Raw genomic sequence first — 18,623 nt, 5'->3', positions numbered from 1 at the left:
AGGTATTTCACCAGAGACTGGGCATTCAAATGTGAAGAAGATGCTGGTGGTCCCGCCCTCATAGGCAGGGCCTACTGGGAGCAAACACATATGAAATAAGCAAGTGTAATAAAATATGATTCACAGTCTGAAAGCGACCCTTTGAGTGCTACTGGACATATGGCAAGTGTACTTAGCACAGTCCAGAAGAACATGAAATTCTCTGAGAAAAGATGAAAGTGTGGTAGACTTAGGGTGAGAGCTAGGTTTTGGTGTGATATCTGGAAATCTTGAAGGTTTTCTTTGGCTGATGGGATGAGGCTACTTGAAATTCAATTTGGGGAAATTGAAAGGACAGGCATACCTCCAAAATATTGCAGGTTCCGTTCTGGACCACTGCAAGAAAGCAAATATTACAATATAGTGAGTCAAATGAATTCTGTGGTTTTGCAGTGAATATGAAAGTTCTGTTTACACTGTACTGTAGTCTATTAAGTGTGCAATAGCATTTTGTCTAAGGAAAAAATGTATGTACCTTAATTAAAGAATACCTTATTGCTAAAAGATGCTAACCATCATTTGAACTTACACTGAGTAATAGTTGCTGATCACAGATCACCATAACCGATAATAATGAAAAAGTTTGAAATAATGCAAGAATTACCAAAAAGTGACTCAGAGACATGAAATGGAAAATGGTGCAGAGAGACCTCTTCCGTGCAGGGCTGCCACAAATCTTTAATTTGTAAAAACTGCAGTATCCCCAAAGTTCAATAAAGCAAAGCACAATAAAATGAGGTATGCCTGTAATTACTTTAACGTTCTTTTTAAATTATTTAAACTCTCCTTCCTATATGCTGCACAGTCTTTTCATTAAAATAAAAAATACCATGATAGTTAGGGTATCTAGGGTATGTTTTCCTTTCTTTTCTTTTCAAAATATGGATGATATAAATTCAATAACCAACCATACAAGTTAATCCCAGAACATTATTGATACCAGGGCCCCTGCCTGTGTTCACTGCACCCATCCTCTCCCCATGGTAGACATCCCGAGTTTTTTCCTTATCATTTCTTGGTATTCTTATCATTGCTTAAAAATAAAAAAGGCTCTATTAATTATGTTGGCATCCTTGAAAATGCTTCTGATAGTTTTTGTGCTTTGTAAAAATCATGACATGCTGTATGGAATCTCATATGGCTTGATTTTCTTTTTCACTCAAAATTGTATTTCCAAGATTCAACCACTTTCTTGTGTGGTGCTCCAGATAATGTTTTCATGACCATAATATTCTATTGCATGACTGTACATGATGAATTTATTCATCTCTTGTTAATGACTGATTGTGTCATTTTCAGTCGGCTGTCCCAGACGGAAATGAACATTCTTGTACGTGTCCCCTGGTGCATGGAAGGTGGAGTTCTTCCAGGGTGATCATTCCCAGGTGGGGGTGACTGTGCCTCCCCCAGGGACACTTGGCAATGTCTGGAGATTTGTTTTGGTTGGCATGCTGGGAAGGAGATGCTACTGGTATCTCGTGCGTAGAGGTCTGGGCTGTTGCTAATCATCCTATTATGTAAGGAGAGTCCCCAAAACCAAGAACTGTCAGGCCCAACGTTTCGGTGGTGCTGAAGATGAGAAACCTGGCTCCAGGCTGAATCTGTAGCAGTTAATTGCTGGACCAAAAATTACGGATTCTATTCAGCTTTATAAAATAAATTGCTTTGTCAAAAATGATTTTACTGTTCTACTCTTACCGTGTAAAAGAATTTTTGTTGTTTCACAGTCTCACAAACACCTGGTACACTTAATTTTAGGGTAAAATAGAGTATTTCATTGTGGTCTCAATTTCCTTGATTCATAAGAAGCGTGAGCTTTCTTTTCTTTTCTTTTCTTTTTTTTATTTTGTCTATTGAATTTCCTTTTCTGTGGAAATACATGTTCTTCTCTATAATATTTTATAATATTTATGGTAAAGGCTAAAGATGTCTAATAAGAAATGCTCAGAAAGATTTTTAAAAAGATAGAAGCTGGTTTCCCACCCAGGTACCAGTTCCAAAGTGAGTCGTTATGATGGGTATGCTCTGGCTTGTCATCAGGGACCAGGTCCTTGCATCTTGCTATTATACCATCACCCAGACCTCTTCCTCCTCTGAGTGGGCAGAGCTGGTCACACCACATAGAAAAGAGAAAATCCGTGGCAACAGTGTCTTTCAAGCAAGTGAGATAGAAACTGCTCATACTACTTCTGGTCACATCCGATTACTGAGAGGTTAGTCATACAGTTATCTCCAACTGCAAAGCCATCTGGGAAATGTGCCTCTAACATTGCAGTGATTGTGGGGGACATCAACTAGCAGTTACTACCATAATATCTGCGCAGTGGGATATCTTTTGATAAGCTGAAATTCCCAATTTTAACATCTTTCAATTTAACAATATGGTATTTTTTCTAGTGATCAGATTTTCCATCTTAAGAAAGCTTTCTCTACCCCTGAGGTATTGGGAAGGAAGGAAGAGAGGACGGAGGGAAGAGAGGAGAGTGAGGGAAGGAAGAAAGGGAGGGCAGGAGGAAGGAAAGAAAGAAAAAAAATATATATAAATTCTTGTCCTAAAGATTTAGATATTTGTTCCACCTGTAGTTGATTTCAGTGTATGACATAAGGATATAATCCATTTTACTTTTTCCCATGGGGATGACCAGTTGTAACATCATGATTTATCATTTACTCCATCTTTTCCTACTGTGCTCCACAAAGTCACTTTTGTCGGATACAGGGAAGTTCTTACTTTGCAAGGTTTCTGTACGCAAAATTTTAGTGGCAATGATTTAAATAACACAAGTCCCTCAACAACGTGGTTCAAATTTCAGTTATCATGGCATGATCACTGTAACTGCATAAAGTAGAGACTTCACTGCTGCGTCCTCAGTCCACAAATCATTGTGTATATAACAGATGTGCATCCTGATCTGTGACCAATCACTTTACGTCATTCACAGTCTGCTACACAGTTCATGAACAGACAGCAAAGCCTGTAGCTATATTGACTACTTGTCTCTCAGTAATAAAGCATATGACATTCTACAAAAATGGACAATTCAAAGGTACAAGCACATCAAAGAAACAAAAGTGATAATACCGGGATGGAAGTTGAAATCAAATATAAATGGAGTTCATTATACAAGAAATATCTGACTGTGGGAATGTTGCTAATGTCACCGTTGGAGAGACTTTAAATAAACAACCCATCAAACCTAGAGAAAGGACCTTATGACCTTGAACGGGGATGGCAAAAAAGATGAACTTGTCCTGGAGGAAGCGATGCTGCTAAAAACTTCCCATTAAAGCAACTCTAGGAGATGTTTTATGATACTGGAAGCACAGAGGGTACAATGGAGGAAGCTGATGGAAACTTAGAAAGAAGACAACTGCAAAGGCCAGAAAAGAGGCTTGTTTTTTTTGTTTTTTGTTTTTTTTTTTTTTTTACTGTTCATTTAATTTTTTTAATTTAAATTCAATTAATTAACATAGTGTAGTATTAGTTTCAGAGGTAGAAGTCAGTGACTCATCAGTCTTATATAACACCCAGTGCTCATTATATCACGTGCCCTCCTTAATGCCCATCACCCAATTAACCCACCATCCTCCCCTCTAGCAACCCTCAGTTTGTTTCTTATGATTAAGAGTCTCTTATGGTTTGCTTCCCTCTCTGATTTCATCTTGTTTTATTTTTCCCTCCCTTGCCCCATGATCTTCTGTTTTGTTTCTTAAATTCCTCATATGAGTGAGATCGTATGGTAATTATCTTTCTCAGATTGACTTATTTTGCTTAGCATAATACCCTCTAGTTTCCATCCACATCATTGCAAATGGCAAGATTTCTTTTTTTTTTTTTTTGGTGTCTTTCTAATGTTCCATTGTATGTTCCATTCCACTGTATATGTATATATGTACACGTGTGTTTATATATATCCATACTACATCTTCTTTATCCATTCATCTGTTGATGGACATCTGGGCTCTTTCCATTGGTTGGCTATTGTGGACATTGCTGTTATAAACATTCAGGTGCACATGCCCCTTTGGACCACTACATTTGTATCTTTAGGGTAAATACCCAGTAGTGTGATTGCTGGGTTATAGGGTAGCTCTGTTTTCAACTTTTTGAGGAAGCTCCATACTTTTTCCCAGAGTTTGCATTCCCACCAACAGTGTAAGAGGGCTCCCCTTTCTCCACATCCTCATCAATTCTGTCCTTTCCTGACTTGTTAATTTTAACCATTCTGACTGGTATAGAGTGGTGGTATCTCATTGCAGTTTTGATTTGTATTTCCCTGATGCTGATTGATGTTGAGCACTTTTTCATGTGTCTGTGAGCCATTTGTATGTCTTCTTTGGAGAAACGTCTGTTCATGCCTTCTTCCCATTTCTTAATTGGATTTTTTGTTCTTTAGGTGTTGAGTTTGAAAAGTTCTTTATGGATTTTGGATACTAGCCCTTTATCTGATAAGATATTTGCAAATCTCTTCTCCCATTCTGTCAGCTGTCTTTTGATTTTGTCCAGTGTTTCCTTTGCTGTGCAAAAGCTTTTTATCTTGATGAAGTCTCAATAGTTCATTTTTGCTTTTGTTTCTCTTGCCTCTGGGGACATGACTAGCAAGAAGTTAGTGCAGCCAAGGTGAAAGAGATTGCTACCTATGTTCTCCTTTAGGTTTTTGATGGATTCCTGTCTCACAGTCACATCTTTCATCCATTTTGAGTCTATTTTTTGTATGGCCCAGTTCTATTTTTCTGCATGTGGCTGTCCAATTTTCCCAAAACCATTTGTTGAAGAAACTACCTTTTTTCCCATTGGACATTCTTTCCTGCTTCATTTAAGATTAGTTGGCCATAGAGTTGAGGGTCCATTTCTGGGGTTTCTGTTCTGTTCCATTGATTTATGTTTCTGTTTTTGTGCCAGTACCATCGAGTACTGTCTCGATGACCACAGCTTTGTAATAAAGTTTGAAGACTGACATTGTGATACTACCTGCTTTAGTTTTCTTCTTCAACTTTCCTTTGGTTATTCGGGATCAAAAAGATGCTTGCTCTTTATTACAAGTTATGTGATGAAAGAAAAATATGAGCATCATCCAGTCTACTCTTGATAAGTTTTTTTAGCTACTCTTTAAAAAGTTTTTTACTTTTTAATTCTGTTTCTAATGTTTTCCAATTACAATGTACTAAATATTGGTGTGATATTTTTCACTTTCCTATACGTTTATAACTGACAGTAAGGGAGTTTTTGATATTTTGGCAAAAATATTTAACAAATGAACAGTCATAATTTTCTTCATTCATGAAAATGTTGCTCCTAGCAAGCAGTCCTTCATATACTTCTGCACTGGGAGCAAAGCACAGGCTGCTTGTAACGAGTTTGTAGATGTGCAGGTCAATTCTGAGTCCTTTCTCTGGTTCTATCAACCAATTTATCTATGCCAGCACCGATTCTTTATTGTCTTAATTAGTATAGACTTATAACAAATGTTTGTAATTAGAAGGATGATTCACCTACCTTACTCTATCAAATTCAGGAGTGTATGGATATTCTTGGGCTTCACATATCCGTATACATTTTATCATTTTTTTGGTCAATTTTCTTGTAAAACCTTAGGGTGAATTTGATTTAATTATATTCAAGCTTTAGATTAGTTTGAGAGAAACTGACATCTCTATAATTTCTTCACTCTCAGGAATATGGAATAGTTCTTTATTTATGTCTTCTTTGCTGTTATGCTTAAATTAGATAATTTTTCTTTATTTTATTTTATTTCTTTTCAGTGTTCCAGCATTCATTGTTTATGCACCACACCCAGTTTTTATTAAAGATTTATTTATTTTAGAGAGAGAGAGAGACCCAGAGTGTGTTGGGGTGAAGAGGGAGAGAGCGAATCCCAAGCACACTCTCTGAGTGCAGAGCCCAAGGTGGGCAGGCCTTGGTCCCCTTGCCCCTGAGAGCCATGAGATCCATGACCCGAGACAAAATCAAGAATTGGATGCTTAACCTACTGAGCCACCCAGGCACCCCAATAATTTTTCTATAAATTACATTGTATCTGTTTTTAAATTTATCCCTACAGGCTTAAATTTTTATAGCAATTCAACATGATTGCTTTCATTGAACTATGCTTCTTAACGCTTTCTTTCTGGTCAATAGAAATGTAATGGATTTTTATATATTTATTATGTTATCATTTTTTCTCATCTCTCACTATCTTCTGCAGCTTCTTGGGGTTCTTAATTTAGAAAGTCACCTTACATGTGGATGATGACAGCTCTGTTTCTTCTTTCCCAGAATTTAGCGCTTTTCATTCTCCTTCCTTCCTCTGTTTCTCTTTCCTCTTTAATTGCATTAACAAATGCAGTAATCAGTGGTAACTTCTAGAGTTTCATCATTAAGAGCGATGATTATTGTGACTTTACATTATGATTTAAATCTATCAACCCTCTATAAATAATGCACTGAAATGTATTTATAGGAATTTATTTCTTTTTGTTCTTGGCCCTTAAATATTTCTAAAAGAATTTAGAGAGTTTGTCCCTGATAGGGAATTTTCTTTTTTCCTCTGCTTCTACTACTTTGAAAAATAAGGTCGTTCACTCACACTTTCATTTCTTTCCTGATATAATTTGGAAGTGCATATTTTGGACCCAGATTTTGAACAGTTGGACAGTCTGTGAATAAAATCACAACAGTAGTGTATTTTATCTTAAAGAAAATGATCTCCTTTGTGCATTTAAACAGGTAACGGATGGTTTCTAGAGAGTATTATTGTTAAGTCTGAAGAGGAAGATGGCAGTCAAGAAGTGCTGTTTCCATGCAACCGGTATGCTGTTACTTAATTCCTCATTATGCAGAATTATGCTTCCCTCTGTCCAGTCCATTTTAGCTTAGAATCAGCAAGCCCTGCCCCCAGTCACCTGGTCACATCACCCCTCCCTTTACTACCAGAGTTGAAGGCCTCTCTCCTCAGCAAACTGTTCCTTACAGCATTAAAATTTCTCTCTTTATTTGTATTACTTAATACTTTTCTGCAATAAACATGTTGAAATGGAAAGAAACATGGTTTGCGATGTGTTTCTCAAATACTTGCTGTGCTCCTGCTGGTTCTGCAAACGTGGGTGCTACCATCAACTTCCCAGATGTTCAATTTCCTCATATGTAAAATGGGAATAATACCTGTTCCTCCTAACTCATCGGACTCATTCAAAGTCCAATGAAGTTATGTATATAGTTATGTATATGAGCTGTGAGCTCTAAAGCATTATTCTAATGTGATGTAGATAGAATATAAATTAGGAGAATCAGGTTGCAAGGGCAGCTCTGTAACTCCCGGGCCATTTATAGGTGTATCACTTAACACTCTCAGAACTTCAGTTTTCAGAATTTTATGGTGAGAATGTTTAAATCAGATGTCCCTCCTTTTTTAGGGTTATTATGCATTGAATATCAAATACATCCTAACATAAAGTGCACTACGAATAGAAATTACAAAACTAATTTTCCTCCTTTATTAATTAATCTATAGAATGTACTGATTTCTTCATTCAGTCATTGTATAAATAGTAACTGACTAGCTATTGTATCAAGAAATGGAGTAGGGGCACCTGGGTAGCTCAATTGGTTAAGCTTCTGCCTTCAGCTCCGATCATGATCTCAGGGTCCTGGGATCAAGTCCCGCATCGGGCTCTCTGCTCTGCAGGAAGCCTGCCCTTCCCACCCCACATGCCTCTTTGCCTGCTTGTGATCTCTGTCTGTCAAATAAAGAAAATCCTAAAAAAAAAAAGAAGTGGAGTAAAGAGATCCAGTGATAAGGAATATAGTCTTTGCCTGAAAGGACTCAGTGGATGCCCATGTGAAAATGAACAACAATGTCCTCAGGGCCATGATAGAGACCTATGTGAGAGTCCGGGTGCCAAGGTGTTTGTCTATGTGATTGCACAGTCCTTGAACCTAAAGAACTCAGGCACTGTATTTATTCATTTGTTGATCTGTTTATGCATGCAGAATCTGAATGCCTCCCAGGTGTCAGGCCCTATGCCAAGTCCTGTATATATGGAGATTAAAAAAAATGAAGCACCATTGTCTTGAAGGAGCTCCCATTTAATGCTAGGATAAGGCAGGAGGGATGTGATACTTAATGAAGCCAGAAAGCTGGGTGTGCTCTGAGTTAAGCAGGTATTTTGGCACCATTTTCTCCTAGAGTGTTGCATGCTCTTTCAAACACATAGAGAAACACGACGGTTGACTGAATGGATTTTACCTTACAATACTTGGTTCTAGAAAATGTTGATTCTTTAGAAACTTAATGAGTTATGCATTCTGTATGAACAAAATGCGTAACACTTCTCTGATCTTCTGTTTGCCTGTTTTCTACAATCACATCCATTTAAAACACATGTGCATCATAGTAGTTGTTGCCATTGTGTAACATTCAAGCTCTGGAGAGAGATCCTATATTTATATCTTCTGTAAGAATTTATTTATTTTTATTAATGGGCCATGAAAAAAGCAATGATTGAAATTTCTTGGGACTTCCTTTGAATTACAGCTCCTTCAATGACTAGTCTCGGTTCATTCTTATGTAAAATAGCAGTAAAAACACCTATTTGGCAGGGTCGTTTGAAGACTTCACATAGTGTACATGAAGTAACTGCAAAAGCGCTTTGCAATTATTAGAAACTACATGATGATAAGTGTTATTGTCATAGAAGCAGTTTTGAAGTAAAGAAATCTTTAGACACAATGCCATATATGCAAATGAAGGAGAAAAGCTCACTTTTATTTCTAGATCATATGTGTAGTAATTAGAAGTCTCCAAATAATTTATTAACTATTATTTATTTATTTTTAAAATATGCATTTATTTATTTGAGAGAGAGAGTGAGAGCACGGGGAAAGTTTATTGAGAGTGGAGAGAGAAACTTTAGCATACTTCCGTGCTGAGTACAGAGCCCCTCCCTGGTCTTAATCCCATGACCCTGAGATCATGACCTGAGTTACAACCAAAAGTAGGACACTTAACTGACTGCACCATTAGGGTGCCCCACTAACTTTTATTTTTAAAAATCTGGATATGCATGGTCCAATATGGTAGCCACTAACTACATAGAGCTAGTACTTGTAAATTAATTAAAATAAAATTAAATTAAAAATTCAGTTCCTGGGCTATACTAGTTACATTTCAGGACTCAATAACCACAGATGGTTAGTGGCTATTCTATTGGGCAGCATATAAACATTTGGTTCTAAATCACATCCAGATATTTGATATCATATGAAGTTACATTTAATATATACAATACAGTTTTATTGCTCTCTATACTAGAGTAACTATGCAATAACATAAGGAACAAATAAAATAGTTTTATTTTTATAAAAGTGTCACATTTTAAAAATCAAGAATCATCCAGAACAGAAGATGATAGTCAGAGCTGAAATTTCAGAGCTGAAATTTATTTTTCTGGCAAGGTAAAGGAGTAGAAGTCAAGATGGAGGTGACTTCTTCCTTTAGGCCTAACATTTTGGAATGGTTACAAACCTTGGTTATGTAAGAAACAAAATGATATGAATGAAAAGACTTAAGTATTTTGCTGCATGAAACTACTACATCATATTAAATACTGTACACAGATATTCCATTGCACTGTTATCAACTGAACTATAAGATTATTAACAGGGTTTCCCTTGTTTATTCTCTTTGAGGGCCATGGATTACCTGAGTAAGAAAAGAGGGACATTTTCTTACTATTATTCCCTTAAGGGTGAAGAAACTCTAACAACATTTAGTCTTGTGCTTCACAGACAATGAAAAAAAAAATGTCACCTATAGAGATTAAATGATGTATACAAGTTATAGATGAGTTAGTCATGTCTCTTGGTCCCTTGGACGTTTTGGGAATTTTAACTTAATGTCTATTAATCTATTGTTCCCATTTTATTCCCAGGGTTTTGTGCATTATCTTCTAAGGAGGAAGTCCCTGTGCAAATTACTGAGCTCCCTATAAAACTGATTTGTTGGAAATTCTACTGAGATTTGGGGTGTTTGGAAGACATAGGTTTTGCTAATTTTCCCAGCATACCTTAACCATTTAGACTCAAGGCCCCCTCTACTTGTGAGAAAAGAAAAGGTCTCTGGAGCAGAAATTATTTAAGACTATTGTGGAATAAGAAAAGCAAATAGGACATTTATTCTGTTGTGGATTTCAAAGGTTTACACATGTCTCTTCTGCTTGGCGGGGAGAAAATCAAGGAGTGCCCATCACTACCATGATGGAGCCCGAGCTTCACACAGCAACTCCTGTGGTCCTCACAGATGACCACTAGGAGGCTATGTGATACTTGTAGTTCACAGATGAGGAAGCTGAGGAACACGGAGATGAAGTGTCTTACCCAACCGTGATTAGTGGAATCAGCATTCAGATGGAGGTGGATGTGATTCTAGAACTGCCCCGTCCAATAGGGGAGCCACCAGCTATAGGACTACTGAACTTCCCAACTGCGCTTACTCCACACTGAGAGGTGATATAATAAGGTATAAGGTACATATCAGCTATCAAACATTAGAATGAGTAAGAATGTAATTGTATTAGTCTGTTTGGGCTGCTATGACAAAATACCATAGGCTGGGTGGCGTCTATACAACAGAGATTTATTTCTCACAGTTCTGGAAGCTGGAAGCCCAAGATGAGGGTACCAGCAGGGCTGGGTTCTGACAAAGGCCAGACTGCAAACTGTCTACTTGCTGTGTTCTCATGTGATGGAGAAAGCAAGGGATCTCTGTGGAGCCTTGTCTATAAAAGCACTAATCCTATTCAGGAAAGACCTCAGGATTTGAAGCACCTCCCAGAAAATTTCAACATATGAATTTGGGCAGGGGTTGGAGGCAGCAAGCATTCACATCTTTTATATTTATTAAAATGAAAAATAGTAGAAGTAATTTCATGTTTTTAATTTTTGCTGTTTTTATATACATGGCTTATGTTGTATTTCTCTTGAAGAGTGCTGTTCTAGAATCTAAGGTTTGAGCCACTGTATATACCTACCAGTCACACGAAAGGAGAGACATAACAGCTTCCACTAAGGAAATACTAAATGAGAAATTTTTACTGATTTTATGATATATTAGAACATCTGTAGTGTAATCATAGGATGTTCCTAAAATCCAGCATTTGCAGATGAATCAGTGCAGCCTTGCAACTAAAGTATATGACAAAGGTTTGCTGAGGTTGCACTCCTAAAGATCATTTGATATAGCTTGAAATCTTCAATGCTCTTAAAAATTTCTGTGGTTCCCCTGAAGGCCTCTTTAAACCCTTTCCGTATTTTGTTTTCAGTTCTGCATAACATGCCTTTAAATTCTCTCTCATATTGTCTTCCCTCTTCCCATGGCAGGTGGCTAGATGAGTACCAAGATGATGGCAAGACCGAACGAGAATTGTTCGCAGAACATGAAGTCTCCCTGTGAAGGGGAGACTGAGTCTGTGGCCTCCTGATGGGGTCAACACGTGTGTGTCGTGCCTTCATGGTGCCTTCAAAAGGCTATTGATCTGCTGGTGATAGTATATTTGCCCTCCTCTCATACTGGAGCAAACAGCTGGGGAGGTCAGTTTATCCTGTTCCCATCCTTGCTTGAGAACTTCAACAGTTGGAAGAAGAGTCCGCCAACAACTGACCAAGATTAGTCTATGATAGATGGAGTAGGGACACACACTGTTTCTTCTTATGGGTGAAATAGGTGAAGGGGATTAAGAGTACACTTATGGGGGCACCTGGGTGGCTCAGTGGGTTAAGCCTCTGCCTTCAGCTCAGGTCATGATCCCAGAGTCCTGGGATCGAGCCCCGCATCAGGCTCTCTGCTCAGCGGGGAGCCTGCTTCTTCCTCTCTCTGCCTGCTTCTCTGCCTACTTGTGATCTCTGTCTGTCCAATGAATAAATAAAATATTTTAAAAAAGAGTACACTTATGATGAGCATTGAAGAATGTATAGAATTGTCAAATCAGTATGTTCTACATCTGAAACTGATATAGCACTATATATTAACTGCACTGGAATTAAATTTTTTAAAAAAATATTGTTAATCAGAGAAAGACAATTGTCATATGATTTCACTCATATGTGGAATAACAGAAACAGTCCGGACGATAGCAGTGGAAGGGAAAGAAAACTGAATGGGAAGTCACTAGAGAGGGAGAAAAACTGTGATAGATTCTTAACTATAACAAACAAACTGAGGGGCGCCTGGGTGGCTCAGTGGGTTAAGCCTCTGCCTTCGGCTCAGGTCATGATCTCAGGGTCCTGGGATCGAGTCCCGCATCAGGCTCTCTGCTCAGCAGAAAACCTGCTTCCTCATCTCTCTCTCTCTCTGCCTGCCTCTCTGCCTACTTGTGATCTCTCTCTGTCAAATAAGTAAATAAAATCTTTAAAAAAAAAAAAAGAAAAGAAACAAACTGAGGGTTCCTGGAGGGGAGGCAGGTGGAAGGAGTGGGGTAACAGGGTGATGGACATTAAGGAGGGAATGTGATGTGATGAGCACTGGCTGTTATATGCAACTGATCAATCAATGAACACTACATCTGAAACTAAATATGTACTTCATGTTGGCTAATTAAATTTAAATTAGGAAAATAAAAATAAAGGTACACTGGCGTGAGAAAAAATACTGTTTCTTCTCATTTATTTTTCAGAAAATCTGACACCTGCTGCTTACCAAAATGTTTAGGTGGGTTTAGTAGAAGGTAACTGAAGAGGCCCATAACATTTGATAACCATAAAATAGTTTTATACAACATATGTTAGTCTGAAAGCAGAAGTCTTATTCTAGATAATGGCATGACTCTCTTGCTATTAGTGGCAATATAATGAAGAAAAGGTAAAAAGAAAATGATTGGGTTAAATCACATTCTCACTGCACTTCACGCTGAATCTCATCAGGTTGGTCTTTTGGGAGCTGGTTGCTGGGGGCATGGTGGATAGCCACCGAGCCCCATGCAGGGGACACACATGGAGGCAGACGTCTTCTGTCCATTTATCACTTTCCTCAATTAGCCTCAAATGCTTGTCAACTTGGTGCCACTGGCAGCTTCTTCTAACCCTTCAAACTGGCACATGAGATAAAACCCATCTGCTAGCCTAGAAGAGGCTATGGCCTGGCTTTGATATCAAAGAGATCTGTGTTTGAATCTCAGTTCTGCAACTGTGAAGAGAATAGTATCATTGCATTTTTCAGATGAGGGAACTGAGACTTGGAGAAGTGTGTTTAAGCTCAGAGAATGAAATAAATAGGACAGCTGAATTTGAACCCAGTGGTCTCGCTCTACAGTCCCTATGCATACACACAGTGACCCTGTCTGTCTTCCTCCACATGTTTCCAGGTATCCTGTGGATCTCCTGGATGGTTCCAAGCAGTCAGATCTCGCACACCACCTTCCTGTTCTCGTCTTATGCAGATGTCACCTGTATCATTATATACTTAACACTTTTTTTCCTTTAAACGCTCTTTAAATCAGGTCATTTGGGGCTAGAGGGAACTTATCCTCATTCTAAACTATATTCATAATATCCATGAAATCATTGATGTTATCACATTTTTTAAAAAAATTATTTATTTATTTGACAGAGAGACAGAGAGAGAGAGAACACAAGAGGCAGGGGCAGTGGGAGAGGGAGAAGCAGGCTTCCCGCTGAGCAAGGAGTCTGATGTGGGGCTCAATCCCAGGACCCTAGGATTGTGACCTGAGCTGAATGCAGATGCTTAACGACTGAGTCACCCAGGTGCCGCTTTGTTGTTGCATTTTTTTCCCTAAAACACCTTAAGATGAATTTATATGCAACAAAAAATTTAGGTTAGTCTTTATGTTCCCTAAAATTATCTTATAAATGCCCAGTAGTCCTGGCATATAGTGATCAGTTTCAATAAGTAGGAGCCATCTTTGTCATGGTTTACCTTATACCAATCTGTGACGAAAGACTAATCCAGTCCTTAGAAATGCTACATTTTACATCTAAGTTTGAAAACACATCAAGAATAGAGCTTTAGTGATTTGAAGTTAAAAAGCAGTATTTTTTTTTCCTAAATTGGTCTGGGTAAGAAGAGTTGATATGTTTCAGCAGACTGTGGGAAAGTGCGATGAACCACATTTCGCTGTTGATAATGCTTATTACATGGTGCCTGGCACAAAGCAGATAGTGAATAAACACAGTCATTTATTAAGCAGAGTTGTTAAGCATCTCTTGTGCACCAGAAACAGACAGAGTCAGGCACTGGGGATAAACTGGCAAACAGCTCGGTCATTTTCCCTGCCCTCAGAGGGGCTTCTGTCAGAGTGGGGAACTGAGTGAATAATGCATAATTAAACATAGATCAGTACCGCTCGTTCCTAAATTGCAAGCTCATTGGAGGTAGAGATCATTTTGTGCTTCTCCGTATATTTAGTTCTTGGCATGCTGCCTGACTCCTAGTAAGTGCTCTGTGTCTATTAAATGCATGAATCATCCCTGCCTTAAATTACAATACACCTTTTAAGTGATTAGAATATTCAATTATACCTGATTCAGCTCATATTTGTATGGAATAAATACTCACAAATAATTACACTCTGTTCCTCTATTTTTTCAAACTTCTCTACGACAGTATGTTTCAACACCGAACATAATCCTGTCCCTCAGCCCCCACCACACAGACTGGAGTTGGATGTGTCCCAGTTCTTTCTGGCTGCGCATTTACAATCCTTCTCTTGAGAGCGGAGGTGAGGTAAATGCAAACGATCCATTTTGTGTTGATTCTTGTTTGCTTCATTAGCAGAGCCCTCATTTTCTCGGACATGGTCCGGATTCTGGGACTACCTCCATCTAACCCCATTATATAACAGATACACCCCAAAAACAAGTAGAGAAAAACTGCATTTATTTCTGAGTTTGCTGAAAAGGCAAAAATGAAAAGAATACACAGTATAAAGAACCCAAATAGACAAGGTTTGGCGGGAAGAAGTGTCTTATTCCTGTGGAGAGAACAATGTGAACCCCTAATCCAGAAACCTGCCATGTGTATCACTTGGAAATATTGAAGAATGGAAAACAAGTGCAAACACGAAGGCCAAAACCAGAATGTTTTTGGCTAGACAATTGTCTGGCACAATCTTGGCACCTTCTCATGTTTTCCTATTTTGGGGGCAAAGTCAAGAGGAGATGAAGAGCATTTTTATCTGATGGGATAAGTATTTTATTTTCTGATGGGATACATCTCATATTTTAGCTAGAAAATGATAGTAATGTTTCCATGACGATGTGGATGGCCTTGAGGTTCTAATATGTTTTCATATAAACCTGTCAAGCAGACTCAGGTAAATACTACAGTGAAAAATTTGTTATATCAAAGGTTAATGCAACTTCTCTGTGATTCTAGGTAATATAATATCTTGGAGAGATAAGTTAATTGTTCTTTAATAAGGGAGGGAAGTTTTCCAGAAATTCTTCCAGAGTTAAGTTTATCCTATGGTTATCAGGACTGATAACACTTCTGAATAATTGCATTTTAAGTTACTTTTAGAAGCAGAGAAACACAGCAAAGTAGGTCCTCCTTCATGCTGATGTTTTTTAAATGGACATTCATTTTAATTCCTTTAAGGCAATGGAATACAGTATACTAAGTAAAGGCCCTCAAGTTCAGAAATTAATCTTGATCCTTTACCACAATGAGTCTGAAGTGCCAGGAATATAATGTCAGTTTTCCTGGCTCTTTCTGTGCCTCTGTGACAGAGTGCAGAGTACCAATTAAACTGAATAATGAGTTTATAAATATGCAAAAATGGTTATGAAGTAATCATTAATATTTACAATCTCAGCCATATCAAATGATTGAAACCTTGCAAATACACAATTCCCTGTACCTTTACCTATGTTGTTTTGTTTGCCTGAAAGGTACTTCCCTCCTTGCCTGGAAAACTCTTACTCAACTTCCAAGGGCAAGGTTGACGTTCTCACCGTCAGTCAGTGTTAAGGCATCCCATCCTCTGTGTCCATATTACATTGTCCTTCCTCTCTAATTGTAATTATCATTTCTATAGTGGTCATGGGTCCTAGTTTAGAAACTCAGAAGTGTCACAGATAAGATACTTTTTGTTTCCTATGCATCAACTTAATGTCTGACTCCAAGTCTCCATCACACAGACTGGTAGAAAATCCCTCTTTGAGTGTGATTGTGGCATGTTCTCCTTCCCAAGGAGCAACAGAATCCTATAGGCTAATTCTCTGTTTGGAAAGAGAATAAAATGCTTCTTCTACCAGTCTACCATTGTCCCTGCTAAGGAATGTTCTCTTTCTGCTTCTAATTTTTGGCAAGTCTGGAAACCTGAGTGCCTCAGGTCCTCCCTTCCTAGGCTGCTGGCTGACCCTCTCCTTGGAAGACCCCTTCAGGGTCTCTCCTTACCCCGTGATGACAAATCCCATGGGGATCACTTGGCTTGGGGACCCTGATCGTTCTCTGGTAAAGGAAAATATCTTCTCCTTGGTGTGTCACTTCTCAAAAACATTCCCCTTCTCCTTCTGTAGAACAACCAGTATAAGCTCATTTACACATTTGGGCTTTTATGGAAGATAGGACTTTGTTACCAATATGAATATGGTGATAGCAGAGAAAAGAATCTTCCCTTCTGTTCTTACTCAAATTAACAAAGAGAATGAAACACACAATTTCCTATTCCAATGAAAACATGAGATAGTGAAAATCTGCCCAAAACAGGTAAAACAGAAACCTGAAGGGCCAAACAGTGGCAAATTTTAGTGGTAAAAATCCACTTACAGAGAGTGCACACCCCTCAGGAAGTAAAAAAGCTATATTTTTAAATTTATAACCACTGGAGTGGACATGTATATGAAGCCTGTATATGTATATATATACATATATATGTATATATATACACACACATATATAATAGCATCAGGAGATTTTAGCACATCTTGGTAACTGAGAGAATAAATAGGGAAAAAAAGATACAAAGGATTTAAGTGACATGGTTAGCAAAAGACCTAACAGACAAATACAAAAAACTGCATTCAACAAATGCCAAATGCACACTCTCTTCAGATATACCTAGAAGATCGTAAATGCTGAGCATGTGTTGGGCCATAAAACAATACTAAAACAGAATGAGTCAATAACATGGATGAATTTCATAAACATAATGAGCAAAATAAACAAGAAACACAAGTATATAAATGTAATTCTATTTATATAAATTTCAAAAACCAGCAACATTTCATATCTAATGCTTAATTCACTAATATATATAGTTATTTTTATAGAAATCTGGAAATGATTACCAAAAAGTCAGGAAAAATGGCAGGGGCTCAATCCAGGAAGGGCTTACAGACAACAGGGGGTGTTCTTTCATAGGCCTTTTTATGGTGGTTGCATGAATGTTGATTTTATAATCATTCTTTACACAGTTCATATGTGTTTTGTGATAAAATACATGTAACATAGAATTTACCATGTTAACCATTTTTAGATGTACAGTTCAGTGGCATTAAGTACATTTGTAAGGTGGTACAACCATCACCGTCATGCATTTCTAGAACTTTTTTTTTAATCACTGCAAATTAAAACTCTGTACCTATTTTTTGACCTTTAAAGTGAAATAACCAGTTGTTCTATTGGCAAAATGAGTTTACTCAGGAATAGTAGAAAAGTTGCAATTGAGGACATGCAAGCTATGGCAAGCCATAAAAAAGTTGGGAAATCAAAGGAGAAGAAGGTTACTTTATAGAGAAAAGGATGAAGTTGGGCTGGGCTGCTTTGAATGAAATCCATTGGAGGGAAGTGAGAGTTCAGGGTAGTGAAGCTTGTGGTATTTTCTTATTGGCTGAGCTTCTCGCTGGATTGGGAGAAATTCTCGCTTTCTCCTTCTGAAGTAGTAAAGTAGATTTCTTCCTGCTGGTAATGCAAGGTACATGTCTTCCTGCTGGGGTCTGCAATGGACAAGGAATAAGGTATGAGAGCTTCTGCTTCTGGCCTCCCAGCTCCATTTTAAATGAGGTTTCCTTTATTCAGCTTCACATCATTAAATAATTTCTCCCCATTCCTCTCTTCCCTCAATTCCTGGTAACCTCTCATCTACTTTTTGTCTCTGTGAATTTGCCTATTCTGGACGGGCAAGAGATTCGTTAAAAATTCTTACATGGTTTCCCAATGGCAGGACAGAGGTAGGGATGGAGGAATGGCAGATGAGGGTAGGAAACTCTTTTCATGCTATGTTTTGAATCACTGAATTTATAGCTTATTTAAAAAGTTACAAAAGAACAAAGAAATGAATGATTAAAAATGAATGTGGAAGTGAAAAATGAATATGGAATTGAATATTGAAATGAATATGGAATATGAATATGGAAATGCATCTTTACCTACATTCATAATGGCCAGATTCTTGGGGAATTCCTGTCTTCCTCCCTATCAGACATCTGGGGCAGAAAGTTACCTACTCTGAACTGCTGCTTGAAAAGAGGAGAGGGGAGGGAGCAAATGAAAGAAGTCAGGAACTAATAGCTCACAACTCTTCCTGTCATATTAGTCTATTCCTCCCACTTGACAATGAATTCCTTGAGA

General features: G+C 38.0%; 1 protein-coding gene across 4 annotated transcripts in view; it reads left to right on the top strand.

The window, feature by feature from the left end:
• Positions 1-12,252, top strand: part of RP1 (RP1 axonemal microtubule associated) — a 357,833-nt gene extending 345,581 nt beyond the window's left edge. For 2 of the 4 annotated variants that reach the window (XR_014308427.1, XR_014308428.1), the window contains 2 exons: positions 1,339-1,424; positions 6,767-6,850. Coding sequence is in view for 1 of the 4 variants with exons in the window: in XM_082719229.1 (XP_082575355.1) it covers positions 6,767-6,848; positions 11,417-11,489 (155 nt within the window). In the remaining 3 variants the exon portion in view is untranslated. Of the gene's footprint in view, positions 1-1,338; positions 1,425-6,766; positions 6,851-11,416 lie in introns of those variants that run through there. The other 2 variants (XM_082719229.1, XM_082719232.1) reach the window with 2 other exon arrangements.
• The last annotated feature ends 6,371 nt before the right edge of the window (positions 12,253-18,623 follow it).

This window comes from Mustela nivalis (assembly GCF_964662115.1).
Source record: "Mustela nivalis genome assembly, chromosome: 2".
NCBI lineage: Eukaryota > Metazoa > Chordata > Mammalia > Carnivora > Mustelidae > Mustela > Mustela nivalis.
The sequence above is the reverse complement of the archived record's forward strand: the minus strand, read 5'-3'. Positions and strand labels throughout refer to the sequence as shown.